Source organism: Fopius arisanus, unplaced genomic scaffold (genome assembly GCF_000806365.1).
Source record: "Fopius arisanus strain USDA-PBARC FA_bdor unplaced genomic scaffold, ASM80636v1 scaffold00036, whole genome shotgun sequence".
NCBI lineage: Eukaryota > Metazoa > Arthropoda > Insecta > Hymenoptera > Braconidae > Fopius > Fopius arisanus.
Window position 1 is genome coordinate 728,135 of NW_011887775.1, and position 18,381 is coordinate 746,515.

General features: G+C 41.0%; 2 protein-coding genes across 8 annotated transcripts in view; both read left to right on the top strand.

Annotated features, from left to right (window-relative positions):
* Hr39 (Nuclear hormone receptor FTZ-F1 beta) overlaps positions 1–14,654 on the top strand; it is a 151,875-nt gene extending 137,221 nt beyond the window's left edge. For 3 of the 6 annotated variants that reach the window (XM_011304055.1, XM_011304056.1, XM_011304057.1), the window contains 3 exons: positions 9,268–9,619; positions 10,012–12,155; positions 12,235–14,654. In XM_011304055.1, coding sequence (XP_011302357.1) covers positions 9,448–9,619; positions 10,012–12,155; positions 12,235–12,501 — 2,583 coding nt within the window. In that variant the 5' untranslated portion in view covers positions 9,268–9,447 and the 3' untranslated portion in view covers positions 12,502–14,654. The other 3 variants (XM_011304054.1, XM_011304059.1, XM_011304058.1) reach the window with 3 other exon arrangements.
* Positions 14,655–15,452: 798 nt separating this feature from the next.
* VhaSFD (V-type proton ATPase subunit VhaSFD) lies at positions 15,453–18,078 on the top strand. 2 transcript variants are annotated; one of them, XM_011304052.1, is made up of 6 exons: positions 15,453–15,636; positions 15,845–15,926; positions 15,987–16,176; positions 16,237–16,455; positions 16,911–17,015; positions 17,158–18,078. In XM_011304052.1, the coding sequence occupies exons 1-6, from the start codon at positions 15,579–15,581 to the stop codon at positions 18,058–18,060; spliced, it is 1,557 nt and encodes a 518-aa protein (XP_011302354.1). In that variant the 5' UTR covers positions 15,453–15,578; the 3' UTR covers positions 18,061–18,078. The 2 variants fall into 2 exon arrangements, with proteins under 2 accessions (XP_011302354.1, XP_011302355.1); XM_011304053.1 differs by lacking the exon at positions 16,911–17,015 and having other exon boundaries at positions 15,454–15,636.
* Positions 18,079–18,381: the final 303 nt, after the last annotated feature.

Here is an 18,381-nt window from a genome sequence, read left to right on the forward strand (position 1 = left end):
GATTTATACGACTATCCGAAATTGGTCCACGTAATACCAGTTATGTGGCGAAATAGGCTGATGTATCTAATAGCGATGAGATAATTAACATTTTTAACCCAATTTTTAGAGGACGTTTTTAGAGTGGAAAATTGGCACGACGGAGATTGAGATTCTGCATGGAATAACTTGGAGTGAAAATAGTGAGTGCAGTGGATGTACCTACGAGAGTATTTGTACTGAGAATAAGAGAGAGAGAGGTAAGAGTTTATCGCACCTGCCGGAAGGGAAAGATCTTGCGGTGAACCTGTTCGAGAATGTATATAGCGAGCAATCACTGAGGATTCCACACTGGGATGTATCTCTACGTAACCCACGGGGAAATCTTGATATTTCCATTTTCAAACGCAACATTTTCGTCGGATATAAATTCGAGGGGGAAAGAAATTTTCACGCGTTACCCCGAGTGATGAAAAATATTGTATCGTGATACGGAATAAATTCCTTGGTCTATTTTTCATGCATACCGATATCGCGGAACCATACCTGGGCTTGTATTGCGTATATAACAGCGAATCTTCCCAGAGCGATCTCACCGCCGACATTGTACTGAGAGATGTGTTTAGAAAAATTATTTTACGAGCGCATTGTTTGCTCATTTTTTCAACCTCGATATAATACTCGTGGGGTATACTTGTTATTATGATTCGGGGCGATTTCCAATCGTTGGGAATCGTTGATACGAAATTTTTGTTGGTAATTTATGCAACAAGTCTGAGTTCAATTGAGTGAATCCACGAGGTATTTTAATATTACCAAAGACTGACATGACACACATTGCATACAACTCTTGCATCATGATATTTATGGGATTCATCGAACCTTTAATACATATAATTCACTGTATTGATTTCTCATTTGAGGCTATCGAATTAATACAATCGGAAAGTAACTTCATTATTTTATCTGAGGGAAATAAAAAGGAAATCGCTATTATTTCAGTTGACGTAATATTTTCGGGGATAATCGATGTCTCTTCACTGTAGTAGTGGTAATCTGCGGCATTCTGCATGTCTAGAATAAAATCAAACCAGAAAAAACGTTAAGTATCGAAATTATATGGAGGAATTTGAAAAAATATTCGAGCCGTAACTTACTATAAAATTTGTATCCAAATCTGCATGTCAGGCTCAACATTTTCACCGGAGAATTTCAGGATTTACGAGCTTGAAGGAATTTTATGTAATGATATTTACCGTTGGACTTTTCAATGGAGTATCTGAAAATAGTAATGAGATCATCAATTATAAAATTCAATACAATTTAATTGTAATTGCTCCTGTCACTACTGGTGCATTGCCACGTGTTGAACTGCCACATTTTTGACAATTCTCTTTATTTGTTGATGAGAAAATGTACCAACATATTTTTCCTCGATTATTATGGCAGGTCTGTGACTCGACGTTAGCGGCAATCACCAGAGAATCACGCGGGAACATTTAAATACTCCTGGAAAATTTTTAATTCGGAAAATTTAATTGAGAAAGAATCGTTGAATTACAGCTAATTAAAATTTAATTTAATTTGACACTTGAGAGTCTATCAATCCACTAATTACCAAACACTTAATTTATCTGAATATATTTGTTTAATTCAGAATAGAATAATTTTTAATGACGCTCGACATTACCCCAGCATTTCCCAGTAGAAAAAAATATTTTTCCTCGACATGTGCTCTCATTTTTCCAAAACTGTTTCACATTGCAAAACACTTATGCAGCACCAAATCGCTGACATTGAATTCCACAATTTCATCGCAGTACATCTCTGATTACAAAATTGATTGGAAAATTCCAATGACCCCTGAAAAAAGCAGTCACTATTTACAATGAATGAATATCCCCCTGTGATACGAAAACCAGTACTCGAACATCTGGAATGAACAATATGATTGACAATTCAAAATATCCCCGGGTAAAATATTATCCAATGAGATGCTGCCCCCTGGTGTAGATGCACTATACGAAGAGAGCCACTAGTTGGGTCTGGTGAGAAGACAGAGATGTTGAACCACCGAGTAAACTGGTGGCAACCGAAGAAAGCCAGTCAACCAGGTATCCCCACCGAGTGTGTAACACCATAAAATTCTCGTCCCCACCACAACTTCTGACCAGTAATCTTCGATCGCGGCAATTATAACTGAAGCATGCACACAGTGGCAAATAACACAGACAAAGGCAACAGCTCTGGTGTCTCGTGGTGGTTGACCGAGAGAGATACCAGGCAAAGACAGTCCAGGAGTCAGACTGTTCGCGTACGGTCGAGTGTGTGACGCTTGTGAATGAAAAAAAATCACAACTGGTAGATTAAATAATAATAATAATAATAAATAAAAAAAAGTGACCAAGTGTGTGAGGCGCTGGCGCAAGAGCGGAGGTCATTCCGTTAGCCGTTCACCAAGTTCTATCCAAATGTCCAGGTAATCTGCAGCGGTTGTTTGGTAGTCGCCATCGTGTTTGCTGGTTATGAGGAACAACCCGCCAACTGTTGGCCCAAGTTGTTCCTCATGTTGATAACCCCCGGTGTTTGATTCACCATCCTGTCGTGATCCAATCAGTATTTCAATTTGACTGGTCATCTACATCTGATGAATTAGCATGTCGACACATGCATGGTGGATTATAAAATACTTGTGTGCCACGTTTGGGCCCGGCGAGAGGTGAAAGAGAGTCGTTTCGAGGCCCGAGAATAAAGGAAAAGGAGTAAAACGTCTTCATGAATCTTGTGTGAAAGGAAGATGAAATAAAAGAGAAACGGGAGGAAATAAAAAGGGCTTTCAAGGGGGTAGAGGAAGGTGAATGAAAAAAAAAAATATATGAAAAAATAAGGAGGAGCAGGATTTTTCAGTGGTTACTTTGGTGTGGCACAAGTGGTGCGGGTGAAACAGGGAAGGAATCGTCGACAAGGAGAAAAGAGAGGGAGACAGAACGAGGAGATTGAGGGGGGACAGGAGGACGACATCGAGGGGGAAACAAGAGTGGAAGGAGTCGGAAAGTGTTGTGTGTATGGTTGAGAGACTGAGAAAGATAAAGAACATCTGAAAGGAGTGCGTGCCCCTGTGTGTCCTCTTGGTTTCGTTGGTGTATTGGTCGAGGGACCGTCTCACACTATCATCAAATCCAGGAACACCAGGAATCGAGGAACCCACCGTGAGGCATGAGGTAAGTCACGACCGAGGCCAATCACGGTGAGAGTGCTCCTGAAATCTCTCCCTCGTACATATGTATTAATGTCTCCTGTCTCTTTTTTATATTCTTTCAAAAATTTCCACCCTCCGAGGACATCCCCAACTGCAATTTCTGTAACACTCGCGAGGTTATGTTCATCTTACACGCTGCACTCTTTACCAATTATCTCATTACTCATAAATTCGTCTCGTAAAAATCTCAACTCTCAGATAGATAAAAATATTCAATAGGAACCCGAGTAGTTGGCTTCCTTTGTTTGAAGAAAAAAATGCTGGTGGTGTGGAAAAAATTGACCACCTGAAACCGCTAAAATGGGATATGGGGTTTATGAGTTCCATGTGCTGAGTTGAATAAGAGGAGATGGAGTGGAATGAGTGGGTAGAGGCAGCTTGATTGAACATTTGTTTTTAGACTAGTAAAATAGTATTTAAAAGTCAAAGGGTGAATGTTTGTTGTTGAAGGTATGAGGAGACCTGTGTTGATATTTGGGCGCGCAGCTTTGGCCTCTGACAGAGTGCGATCGGCCTTGAGCCTCCCCTTGCCTCTCATCCTCTACTTCTCCCATCCCCACCAGGATTCCAGACATATACCACTTCGTTTCCCATCGGTGCCACCAACCACTTCACCAAGTGATCCTCCTCACCTTCCACTTTCTTATCTTTTTAGCCGGTGTTCTCAACCCTTTCTTCATCTCATGCCAAGTGCATAAATTATTGCGTCAAACGTTGAAAAAATAACAATATCGTTAATTATTGAGCGTGAAATAGTAGGAGAGACTGGTAGAAGAAGTTAAATGAAAAACGGAATGGTTTCTTTATTTTCTAGCGGTATATGGTGGATTACGGTTGTACCTTGTGCCATTGACGCTTCTCTGTCGTACAAACTTGTCGGTGAATTCACATATCTCATGAGAGTTCGTGTGACCGACCTCGAGGCACGAGTGTATCTTTTTTCAGGATGAAATAAGTAATATAAAACGCACGACGACCTTTCAAGAAGCCACCAACGTCCAATGATCGTAAATCGTAGGGAGTCACTTCCGCCTCCTGAAGACTCGATGAGTCCCTTTTAATCCCACGCACCCTTGACAACATCTTCACGGTACTCCATCATTCTATCCACTTCATCCATCTTTTCTTCATATTTTTTACCATCCCTTCCCCTTTAATTCTCCCCACTCAAGAGTTATTTAATATACTCATAATCCTCCCACGATCGACGCCTATAAATTCGTGTTTTTCCGTTAGATCAGAAGTCTTATCTAGGGTGTACGTTGATTCATGATGCTGAGATCGCGTGTCTATACCTTTCTTTCTCATCTAATTTTTATTTCTCTTTATCTCTCTGTACCCAAGTGTACAACACGTCACGTTTGGTACGTACTTTCCGTGCGTGCTGGATAATATGATGCAACCTAAATCCAAGGGTGATTGATGCCAGACTCTTTTATTATCTCCACTCTGCATAAGTTCTACGTATATCCCCTCAACTATTTAATCTCCCTACTTGAGATTTTTCATTCTCATTTACCTCCAATGGTGAAATAACTCGGATCTTACACGTACGGTATTTCGCAGAAGTGCCGACATGGTATCTCCTCGAGATCCTTGGGACGAGGGCTTATGAATATTGATGAACGTCGTCGACGAAGTGACCGCGCCTCGCTCGTCTCATTTCATCATCGTCTTTTAATATTATTTTATTCATCCATAATTTATCAAAATGATTTTAATGGTGAGAATTTTTGTTGAATGATTTTTTTTTTTCATATTTTTCCAAGACTCATCTGCACGTCTCCTGACCCAACGTAACGCTATTCGCCAGTCCAACCAAAGGGGGCACCAATCTAACTGTACATTTCTGCTTTCTTGCGCCAACGACCACCGACCTTATGCCCACCTAGTGTTGTACGTAGATATCCTGAGTGTTTCTCTCTTTTTTACAATATTCCTCAATTGACACCTCGGGCACAAATAGCTCACCCTCATTTTTTATCATCTCATCCACAGGACAAAGAGAGATTAAGTGGTACCATCAGTGCATCTCCTCCAGGTTCTCACTAATGCATTAAATACTATTGTATAATTACATGACTAGTGCATGATTTATCCAGCAGTGATGCGCACGGAAATTCCTCTCGACACATCGATTACTCTTTTACTCTTGCCAGTGCAACACTCTCCGTCCTCCCATTTTCCCACCACCATTTGCCTCCTTGGTGAGAATGAATGGTAACTCTCGAGTCGCGCCCTGGAGGAGAACGTTCGTCCTTTCGATTACGACTTTGACGTCGTCCTCGGTTGAATTTATGTAACAATATGGTATCTCGGAAATAGTGCGTCAGCCACATCAATTCTCCAGGATCTACTGGAACAGGAACAGCTACACCGATGATTCCAGTTGTTCACCAGAATTTTTCACAATCTTAAATTGATGGTGATATTTATTTTTATCCGTAGATTCAACAGTACAACATTTGTCATAATAGTAAACCGGCTCTGTGACGTATCGAATTCCATACACCAACGGTTGTGAATAAATTGGATATGCCAGCGTGGAAAATAAGATCCTGATTGTTGTATAACAGGGTGAATATTTTATTCCCTCGAATTTTCGTTGTTGGATAAATATTGTTACAATGGACATTGCGATCGGTGTACAGCAATCTCAATCTCTATTTATCCTGCGGCACGATGTTAAAGATATGTGGTGTTTTGTACGAACGGCAAGGAGTTGTCTGGGTGAAAGGAAAACACGCACGTTATCCAGCATTCACAGTAGTACCATGAGCTCCACTGGTTGTTTGGACACCAGGGTGCAGGGGGGATATACCAGGATTGACATAGAAACGGAGTGAAGCTGGCATTTGGAGGAGTGAATTCGAGAGGGGATTTATAATATCTAATGCACTACAAGCCAAGCGAGGAGGGGATCCAGTGAATATTATATTTCGCAAGTCTCCTGAGAGACTGTCTTTAATCGTTCAAATATTTATTGCTCATTCGACGAAGAATGGATTGCATAATACCTACGTCTGACACAACTCTTCTCTTCTCCATATTTTTGCCAATTCATGGACATTCTGGAACTCGGGGCGCGACACGAATTTTCAAGTACTTCCGGATTACTTCGGCTTCCGGATTCTCTGGTGATGAGGTTGATGCTGGATCGGTGACGTTGCTGAGAATAGGCGAGCGGTCGACGATCCCAATGCATGTCGATACACAATAAAGAAAAATCGATATTGTAATCGAATTTCAATATTTTGGATAATTAAAAAAACAATGTTTTGAATTTTTAAGTCAATTTTTAATGACATCAACTCCAGGAATATTTAGTACTTGAAAATATACCCCATATATTCTATTTTGCATCAAATATTCACGTTACATGAGCTGTAAATATATCTGCATAGATATATCCTAAATATACCCCATTTTTTCCCAAAAATATATCCGGATATTCTGACTATTCCGATATATCTTCGGATATATGATTTTCTCCGAGTGATAGTTGATAAATTTTTCGAGATTTGAGAATTTGGGATTGAAAAAAATGAAATTCACCCATCACTGATGAAGGTGGTGTGTGATGGTGGGACGTGGGGCATCGGGCGTTGCAACTTGAAGTGCACGCGGCACCCGGTGATGGTGGGGATAGGGGACCTTGAGTCGCGTCACGTGACCGCCAAGGTGCATAGAGGGTAGGGCGTCGAGGGCCTTGACCTTACCACCAATACTCTGACTACCTCATTTTCGTGTGCATGTGTGTGATTCCCCTCTTTCTCTCTCGCTGGTGCTTTTTCTTGCTTCAGCTCCTCACTGAGAAGTTGAAGAGGCTGCGCGCACTCTTGGTTACATGAGTCTACAACACTCCCAAAACGTAGACCTTACGACACTTTCTAGTCTTCCGGCTTCTGCCTCGGCGTAACCCTCCCCGTTGCACTTTTTTTTTAAAACTATTTTCTGAATGCCCCTACAGACCATTTCCCGCTTGATTTTTTTTTTCTCATTTTTCGTCGAGGGCATAAAGGAGTAAAAAATAATCGAGGGAATAACGCCGACTCATGGAGGTGCGTCTGCGGTTGATTTTATTTTTTTATTACCATCCGCACTGCCCTGTTACTTTTTGTTTGCCCTTCTCCTTGTCTTTCATTCTCTCGTGGTGAAAATGACGAGTGGTTGAATTTTTTGGAGGTGGAGAAGACGTAATAAACGCACTGGTCGTTTTGATGGGAGTGGAGGGACCACGTACGGGTCACCGAGCTCTTTTCACCTTCTTCGCTTTTTATATCTGCTTGTGTCTCACTCCCTTCATCAACTACTTCGAGGAACACTGCTCTTTCTTCTGCAACGAATAAAACCAACGAGCTAACGCAATTTATTTATTTAAATTATTTTTCCTGGACAAGGGTGAATCCTGGGGCATCAAGAGGTGAAGATGGTACCTGGTAATTCATTCAGATATTATTTCATCATTATTTTGTCCAGTTATTTATTTACTTTTTTTTTAAAATATGAATGAGAATGATTAATTGCTTTGCACAACACGAAAGTGCGTGAGCGAGATCAATTTAACGACGGTCTCACGATAGATATGTGGAAATGATTGAGAAATCGACGGGTAGGAAGCCGAAGGGGAGTGAAGAAAAGTGAGTGCACTGGTGTGTGGAGCAACGCCCAAACCAGATAACCAGCCATACAACCATTGCACACACGCACCAATAATGTTTATATGTATGGGTTATGACTCTCGCAGAAAATACACGAGCCGGTCTCGATGGAATAAAGAGACAGTCTGGTTGGAAGGGGCTAAATGGGGAAACAAGCGAAGTGCCTCGTCAGGAATGCAGGTCCTGCCATTATCTATTTATTTATTTATCATTCTTCCCTCCACCTGAAATTAATGCATCGAAATTATATGTAGATAGTGAAATACCTCCGACCTTTCAGGATTGCCATTTTTTTTAAATCCATGAGCTATTGCAAACTGGACTTTTAACATTTTCTTGATGAAAAATTAAAAATTTTTTTTTCATCGTCGGAATGAGTGGAAAAAAATGTTTAATGTTTGGATACCCTGTGACATTCATTGCAGGTTTCTAGTAAATCGATAAAACCGAGGGAACAGGTTCCACTTGTACGACTCCAGAGTGTCTCGGAGGTGTTTTTTTTTATTTATTCTGAAACAGGCGATAAAAAATATCAGTTAAATTAATTTTTCAAGACGGCTATTTCATAAGTCAGGTCTTCTGAGAGACCGAAGAATTTCCGGTGTGATACCTCGAAATCGCTGGAAATTCCAGGGTTGGGTTGAAGGTTATTGATGAAATTTATCCATCGCCGAATTAAACACAGCCTCCTGGTGGTTGTAACCCACACGGCTGTCGTGGAATGCGTGTATGGATACTCTGCTGTCTACCTCGCGTCAAACCCACTATCTCCGTCCTTTCTACTCCACCTCATGCCTCCCCCCATTTTTTACCATTTTTCTTTCCCTTTTTATATTCTCTCCCCCTTCTCCATCGGCTTTCTCATGGATTAACGTGCGTCATATCGCGGCGACTTTTTTTTTTTTCCTCACCTCCCTCCCGTCCAGCCCCCCGTAGGTCCCCGATCACCGGTTCCCCGATCCCCGGCTCCCAAGGCAACCACTGTGCGCCGTTTGAACGCCTCCTAGCCTTCTTGGTGCCCTGTCTACTTGTCCGTTGGTCTGGACAGCAAAATTCTCGCGTCCTCCTCAGAGGTACAATCGCCTGGTTATCCTCGACGTACAAATTTATCCAATCCCCTCTCTACCCTCTATTTCTATTGGCCGCAGTATATTTATATCGAGTGTGTTGGCGGCCATGTGCGTGTCCATTTCCGCGCGAAGGTCGTTCACGGGACCGGAAGTGGGCCGTCCTTGCTCGAACGACCGTTACGTACTCACGGGTAGAAGGCAGTTTGGCTATTGTCCAATATTTTTTTTTCACTCGCCCTTCCAGAATAAGTACACAAATTTGACGTTGAATTTACACCAGAAATGGTATTGATTTCAGAATAAAAAACGAGGGTATCACCCAACGAGTTCAAAGTATACGGGAGTAGCTGTAATCGACGAGGGTCTTGCTCAGGATGCTGAGCAATCATCCTACGTTGATAGACTTAGGGTCACGTGAAGAGGAGGAAGGTGCGTGGCTATTTGCCCGAGGGAGGATACACGTCCTCAACAGCTGAGAATGTCGGAGCAAAACGCTCCCACAGACGGCCCAGGTTGGTGGCCACCAGCACAGCCATGGAAGAGCTCGTCCAGTGTTGCTGGCACATCAGTTGTAACACGCAATCCTGAGACGGGTAAAAATGTATCAGTGACAACTATCAATGTACCACCGGTACAGGATATGCACGATGGTAAATACTCATTGAGTCTCTCCCTCTCCATTTTTTTTTATCCATCTCTGGGGTTTCCCCCTTTGGCTTTTAAAAGAAATATGCTCAACTTGTGGTTTTCTCTCGACTCCTTTGTGTCATGGAATGAGAGGGGGTAAATTAATGCTTTGGCTTTCAGGCACGTACCTGGGGAGATTATTACTGCACATGCTTTTCTTCTCAGTCCCACTCGTGCACAACTCTTGCGACACTTGTTCACATAAACCTGTTGTATTTTAGACCCGTCAAACATGAATTTCATATGCATTCCACAGTGTTGAGCATGTTTCATTGAGCTAAGTTGATACGACACGTTTACCCATTCGTCTAGATTGTTATTTAATATATTGAATATCGTCTTCTTGATTTGACAGGTAAGAGTGTCAAGTACCTGGGTGGTCAGAATGGCGTGACAGTATCGGTGGTATCATCATGTGGAAGTAGCCCCAGTCCTGGTATCAATGGGCCCGAAACAAGTTCGGTGGATGATCTTGAGGACAGTGATGGTGAAGTTAGTAAGATCGACTTTCGTGGTGTCAATTTACGAACGAAAAAGAAACGCGATGGTGATCCAGACTGTGGATCGAATGCCGATGATTCTCATGAACAACCAGAGCGACCAATGTCGTGGGAGGGTGAATTGTCGGATCAGGAGATGTCTTCCAATACAATTACAAATCAGGAGCACGAGGAGATGTCGATGGAGGGGGTGCAGGTGTGCAGTGCAAGTCCTGGGCTGCAGGAGCAGAAATTTCCGATAAAACCAGAGCCAGATTTTCGATCGAGTCCTGGTATTGCGCATGGTCACAATGACGCTGCGATGCCACTGTCTCATGGCCAGGGACTCCAGCATCCTCAGCAGCAGCCGCAACAGCAACAACAACAACAGCATCAGCCACACCCTCAACAAAGGGATTTGGAGCAGAATCAACAGAGTGATCTTCCACTTCTAGTTGGTAAACTCCTCGGTGGCTACAACAGTTCAACACCGAATCACAGTCCCATTTTGAATCCACGTCATCACCTTCAGAAACACAGTCACACGAGATCGCAAGTACCATCGCCAGACTCGGCGATTCACTCTGCCTACAGTGTCTTCAGTTCACCAACTCAATCGCCACATGCAGCTCGGCACAATGCCCTTGGTGCTGGTAGCCCAGTGCCATCATCATCTCTCTCATTATCACGTCACAGTTTCAACAATTCCACATCATCACTCTCGCTTTCTCTCTCTCATTCCCTATCGCGTAATAACTCAGACGCCTCAAGCAGCTGCTACAGCTACGGCTCCCTCAGTCCACCCACCCATTCACCAGTTCAACAACCCAGACACGCCCATCCCCATCATCATCAGCTACCCCAGGGTAGTCCTCTACATCTACCCTCTGGTTCAACGACAAATGCCCATTATTCAAATCCACCTGATATCACCAATGATGTACACAACGATGATCAGGAGGATTGTAAAATACCATCAGCACCTTCAGGCATATCAACGAGACAGCAACTCATCAACAGTCCATGCCCAATATGCGGTGACAAGATAAGTGGATTTCATTATGGTATATTCTCGTGTGAATCGTGCAAGGGTTTCTTCAAACGTACTGTACAAAATCGTAAGAATTACGTATGCCTGAGGGGCGCTGGTTGTCCTGTAACAGTTGCTACGAGAAAAAAATGTCCGGCATGTAGGTTTGACAAGTGTCTCAACATGGGAATGAAGCTAGAGGCTATTCGTGAGGATAGAACTCGAGGTGGTAGGAGTACCTATCAGTGCACTTATACACTACCTGCTAATCTCATGGGTAATACGGCTGGAGGCATATCTGGTGATAAAATGAATCCGGGTAATTGCAGTCCAGCACCACCAGGAGAGCATCATCATTCGGCGAGACACCACTGGAATCATTCGCATAATAAAATGCAGGTTGTACCTCAGTTGCTGCAAGATATCATGGATGTTGAGCATCTTTGGCATTATAATGATAATGATCGTGCTGGCCAGGGTAATGGTACTGGAAGTCTTGGGGAATCACTTGGCATTCCTACTGGCAGCAATGGCAATCTCGATAGTCGAGGTGAACCACCGAGTCCAAGCCCGGGACCATCGCCCAATCTAGACCAGAATTCAACGAACGATCAGACTAATCCAGGGACCAATTCTGCTGGTAATGGGAATTCATCTCAACCACCAGATTTTCTATCAAATTTGTGCAATATCGCTGATCACAGACTTTATAAAATAGTCAAGTGGTGCAAGAGTTTGCCACTCTTCAAAAATATATCGATCGATGATCAAATATGCCTTCTGATTAATTCATGGTGTGAATTATTACTTTTCTCGTGCTGTTTTCGAAGTATGAGTACGCCAGGAGAAATAAGGGTATCATTAGGAAAGTCAATTACACTTGAACAAGCTAGACAATTGGGTTTGGCTACATGTATCGAGAGGATGCTTGCTTTTACGAATAACTTGAGACGATTGAGGGTGGATCAATACGAATACGTTGCGATGAAGGTAAATATTCTCGTTCACATTTCGTAGTTGGCAATTATCAACGACAGCAATTGATTTCGCTTTTTTTTTCTGTCTACAGGTGATAGTACTATTAACTTCTGACACGAGTGAATTGAAAGAACCAGAAAAAGTTCGTGCCTCCCAGGAGAAGGCGCTCCAGGCCCTCCAGCAATACACGATAGCGAGGTATCCGGAGATGCCAGCGAAATTTGGAGAACTGTTGTTGCGAATACCTGATCTGCAGAGAACCTGCCAGGCTGGCAAGGAGTTGCTCAGTCAGAAGCGTGCAGAGGGCGAGGGGAGCTCTTTCAATTTACTCATGGAGCTACTCAGAGGTGATCACTGAACAAATTAATTCAATTAATTTGGTCTTTAAAGAAGAGAGATAAATGGAATAAAATCTATATGCAACAACGACTAGAGACAACAATGTTCTTCCACGAGGAAATGATCAAACACATGATTCCGTGCTGATGACCATGAAAAGTCTACGAGTGACCCGGAATCAGGTTGTAGTTGTTAAGATAGTTGGAGTGACTAGAAAGAATCTAAATGAAAAAAATATACAAAAAAAAAAATGACTGTAATTTGCGGATTGTCCGTTATAGCGATTAGCTCACTGGTGAGGGGACACACATTCTTTTTTCAATGGGAAAAGAATTATTTTAGACTTAGAGCGATAGATGACTTATACGATAATATATATAAACTATACATATTAAAAATATACATAGTATATATATTTTATACTGAGAAATAATGCTTCCATTGAAGATGAAGGAAGGGGCTTGCGCTCTTGCATTCCTGCCTTGATATACAGGAGTTCTTGTTTATTGGTAATTTAAAGAAATTCTCTGAAGAAGAGGCCTGTCCTATTGTTCGTAGCGTCCAAGCGTGCGTCCAGGTGCAAGTGAGACTGAAATTTTATTAGGGACAAGGGCTCGGTGGAATTGGACGCGCGCACTATTTTTTATTTCTCCTAATTATACTGTTATAATTGTGGAGAGGATGAACACGTGGATCTTGTTTTGTATGGTTTTTGTTTGGTTATAACGAGGAAGAAAATTATTTGTAACAATTGCGGCAACTCCACCAGTATTTCGTACCGTTTTTTTCTCTTCTTAACGTTTACTTAATGGCGATACACAAATTTTCGTCTCCCAGTAACGAGAATGTACTTAAATATCAAACGAAAAAAAAAAGGATTTAATTTTAAATGCTTGATGATTAAATAGCTTACGTAGCCATGTGCCTTTCCCGAGATGGCAATTGGAATTTTTGAAATATTTTTTCATTGAATTCATACTGAAGTTCGTACTTTAATGCCCATTCGTGTCCTGTAATGTGATTTTTCGACATAATGGGAGAAATCGTTTTTTATTCAGTGCCTACGTCGAGAAGAACCAGTTGCTGGACGTTAATTATTCCGTGACTGAGCGCATGAGTACTATGTAGCAATTTAATATGTAGTGTATACTGGAAAATGTGGAATGAGTGATCGAGCGGATTTATAGCCTGTTGGCCGTAGTCTTTTTTTTTTTACATATTTCGTTTATTTCGTGTCTATTTTCCACGCGCCGTGTATCGTTGTTGATACGTGTATCTAGCGCGTGCATTGTTGGACTTTTGTGCTCGTCCGGCATTTTTTAGCGATGCCAGAGCCGACGAATATTCTAATTAGGAAGATAAATTGAATTTTTTTTTCATGAAAATATAAAAAAAAAACATTTTTAATGCCGAACAAAAAGACTGCGATATGTAGAGAAGTGTACAGATCATGATGAATGACCAAATATGCGTGGGACAAACGTGCATTAAATGACGCCTGATGATCAGGGGCTAGATAGTTTGTAGTATACGCTGGCGATACTTTTCGATCATGTTTAATAAATTGATAGATCACTCGTTCATCCCCGCATATTCGAGATTATTTTGAGAGTGATCTGGTTAATATCGTACAGAGATTCTCAAGTAATTGTGAGTGTTTGGCAACTGATTTTCGATTTAGTACGACTAAAATGAAAAAAAAATTTCATAATAATGCTTAATGTAATGGTAATAGGAAAAAATTATCCAGTATTCCCGATGATTCATAATAAAATTGGTATTATAAACGTTAAAAGTGAGTGACAGTTGAGATAGGGCGAGGAGATGTATATAATATATACATATATGTATTGGAAAATATTGAGGGAAATGTTTTATACGATTGAGACTCGCCAACTTTGTGCTAGGTGAATGAATGAGGGGTGATGATTTATAAAATGATTCCTTTGGATATAAAAGTACTTCTTTCAATGATTGAATGTTGAAAGTAAATGATAGAGATATTTGTCTGTTGAAAAGTGACTATTCTATGTTTATATTTTATAATATAGCTATTTCTACGTCTTTTTAATGTAATAATCATGATTACAGTTCGAGACATTGTTTTTTATACGGAACAGAATGAAAAATTCGATATTGAGTGAATTATTTATACAGTTGATGGCAACGAGACAGTAATTGATGATAAATTAATTTCCATTAATAAATGCAGCTATTTTTTAGTAAATCAGAATCGTGGCTGCAGCCTCAGTATCCTCACTAATTTTTATCACTGAAAACGAGAGATTTATATATGAAAGACATTTGCCAATGATGACAATATTTAGGAAGACGTTGAAAATAAATCGAATCGTATTAGATATTCGAAAGAGCTTAATAATGACAGACTGTATTTTCAATTAAATGCATAAAAACACATCTATGAGTAATAGTGATATCTACGAATTGATAAGCCTAAGGATTAAGGAGAATGGACGAATATCCCTGTAGCAATAACAGTCCAGTATTTAATTCATCTGAATATTGCACTGGACAATATCAACGTTAACTCGAAATCTGTAATAACTTTCATAAATAAAATTGTATGAGAAGACTATCATCAAAGCTTGGATTGTGAACGAAAGAAAGTTTTTAATCTTATTCCGTACTCAGTGTAGGCACAAGGCTATTTAAAGTTTATATAGCTGAACGTCGCATTTTTATCAACAATACGAATTTTCATTGAAAATAAAACAACTTTTTACAAAAATAATAAAATTAAATAAACCTTCTTTATTTTAATGAACCGTTGGTGTCGCGTGTAATCACCTCGTGGGTGTAATTAAAGTTTGAAAAAAAAAAATGGGCCAAGGGAATATCTCAGTGGGTAACGGGGATAATAAAATGGTGGACTCACCAATGGTACCAACTTGATGAGGACTTTTTCATTTATCTCTGCTGATTTGGAAGGCCTGAACCAGACGGTGTCTTGTGATCGAACAGCTGAACAGTCAAGAGAGTAGAATATTTCGGTCACTCCAGTTGACTAAAAAAATTGCGTGAATACTCGCTACATAAAATTGAGTGTAATCCTGCGACACAAGGAATTGCACAATCATGGCCGATCGCAATAACATAAATCAGATGATTCCGGCATTGCCAGAGGAAAAACATGGTAATTGCATTTTCACTCTATTTATTTCTCTGCACCTGACACTGCCACTCCCACGACATCCAAATAATCTTTATTTAACTGGGAATGTCCAAGATTCTAGTGTCAACACCTCACAACAAATTCAAGTGTGACGCTCATCCCAGTTGGTTACAATATTTATAAAAAAATTATGAGTTACTCCAAATTGTTCACTGCATTTCATTCGCAGATATGCTGGCAGCCACTAGTGTTTTGCAGCAGCAGGCATCTGATATCAGAAATCAGAGAATCAATTGGCAGCCTTATCTCCAGTGAGTATTGCCACTTATTTATTTATCGTGGAGTTGGCTAAAGAATTATTTAATCTGCAGAGCCCAAATGATCTCAAAGGAGGACTATGACTTTATCGTGGCGTTTGATACGAACGATGCAGCTGCCAAGGAAGCCAAACTCAAAGAGAACCCTAATCAAGCAGCCAAGACCTTTTTAAATCTTCTGGGACACGTCTCCAAGGATCAGACCATCCAGTACATCCTCACAATGATCGACGACATGCTCCAGGTATTTGTTGGCATTCCTAATGCATTCCGTGACAAGCTATTGACGTCAATACATTTGCAGGAAGATCGTAGTCGTGTAGAAATATTTCGAGAGCATTCGAATAGAAAACGAGAATCCGTGTGGGGGCCATTCCTCAATTTACTTAACAGACAGGATGGCTTTATTATGAATATGACATCGAGGATCATCGCTAAATTAGCATGCTGGAGTCATGAGCTCATGGAGAAGACAGATCTGCAGTTTTATCTCACTTGGCTGAAGGATCAGCTCCAATTGAGTGTGAGTCTGTCCTCACAATTTCCCTCACATTTCGCATATTTTACTTTCCATCTTGAGACCATTAATTTATTATTTGTTCCAGGATTTTCCTTCCTATTTCTTTGCATTTACTATACTCTGCTGAATGAAATTTATTAGCCTGGCTTTTTCTGCATGCTTTACTCTATTTTTTAAATTTTATTTTCAAATCGTAATCGAGAAAACGATCAGCTGGGTATTTATCGGAATCAATAATTCACTAGCCTCTCTTCGAGGTGTCGTTTATATAAGTCACTAACAAGTCATTCCTGGGTATATCATCAAGTAACAGATACTCGTGTCACTCATTGGTCCAGTAGAAGACGATACAGAATCACAGCCTAGCCATATTGCTTAGGTGCGGGATAGAGATTATTTTCAAGAGATACTTTTTTATTGATTTTTCATATGAATGGACATATCGGATGGGTTTTTAGTTTGAGGCTGTGCCAGAGGCAAATGTGCATGCCGAGGTGATGCAAGACTTGACACCCAAAAGCGAACCTGGAGAGGCCACTGACCTCCAAGAAATGCCCAGTCTGGTTGGTTCTGTAATAACACATCGTAACATTATTAATCGGTTCCTCGATTATATACGTATCTGCTTTTACAATCTCTCGTAGTAATTCAACAGTCCTAGGGCACCTCGAGGATTATTTTTTTTACATAAATATTTAATTGCAGAACAACGAGTACATTCAGTCCGTGGCACGATGCCTCCAGATGATGCTTCGCATCGACGAATATCGTTTTGCCTTTGTCTCGGTCGATGGCATCTCCACTCTGCTGAGCGTTCTATCCGGACGTGTCAACTTTCAAGTCCAGTATCAACTCATCTTCTGCCTATGGGTCCTCACCTTCAATCCTCTTCTCGCTGAAAAAATGAACAAATTCAACGTAATTCCAATTCTCGCTGATATTCTCAGTGACTCCGTCAAGGAGAAGGTCACTCGTATCATCCTCGCTGTATTCAGGAATTTGATTGAGAAGGTGGAGGATAATCAGGTGGCCAAGGAGCATTGCATTGCGATGGTGCAGTGCAAGGTGTTGAAGCAGCTATCAATTCTCTCGCAACGTAAATTCGATGACGAGGATATTACCGAGGATATCGAATTCCTGAATGAGAAGCTCCAGGCGTCTGTCCAGGATTTGAGCTCTTTTGATGAGTACTCGACTCAGGTGAAGTCAGGGCGTCTCGAGTGGTCACCTGTTCACAAATCCAGTAAATTCTGGAGGGAGAATGCCAGTCGTCTCAATGAGAAGAATTACGAACTCTTGCGTATTCTAGTCCACCTTTTGGAGACCAGCAAGGACCCCTTGGTCCTCAGTGTTGCTTCATTCGATATTGGAGAGTATGTGAGACATTATCCTCGTGGAAAGCACGTAATCGAGCAGCTCGGTGGCAAACAGAGAGTTATGCAACTTTTAAGCCACGAGGATCCCAACGTGAGGTACGAAGCACTCATTGCCGTTCAGAAACTCATGGTTCACAATTGGGAATACCTGGGAAAACAATTGGAAAAAGAAACTGGAGTCTCTGGAGCTCCAGGCACTAAACCTGGCTCCCAAGTTGCAGCCAAGGCATAAATTTTTTTTTGTCGTTTTCAAATGAATATCCCGAGGGGAGAGGTGAAAAATTAATTTGCTCGTTGATCAGAGTTTTTTGCAAATGGATTCGACCTAATTAGATGTCAACATTCCATTACTCGCGTATTTTAAATTTCACGGGTTTTATTAAAAAAAAAAGTTAAATTACTCCCCAGGCGAGTTATTATGCTGCATCATTTTATGGCATCATTCACTACGCCCTGCTGATTTGTATAATTGGAATATGTAAATACAAGCGCCAATTGAAAGCGTGTAGTACAGGATTCGACACGCACAGATCCGTTAATTGTCCAAATTCGT

Excerpts from the sequence above, each read along its gene's own strand:
- VhaSFD (XM_011304052.1), top strand. The coding sequence starts at position 15,579 with ATGGCCGATCGCAATAACATAAATCAGATGATTCCGGCATTGCCAGAG. Across the intron at positions 15,637-15,844 it reads ATTGCCAGAGGAAAAACATG|ATATGCTGGCAGCCACTAGT; the intron begins GTAATTGCATTT and ends TTTCATTCGCAG. Across the intron at positions 17,016-17,157 it reads TCCAAGAAATGCCCAGTCTG|AACAACGAGTACATTCAGTC; the intron begins GTTGGTTCTGTA and ends ATTTAATTGCAG.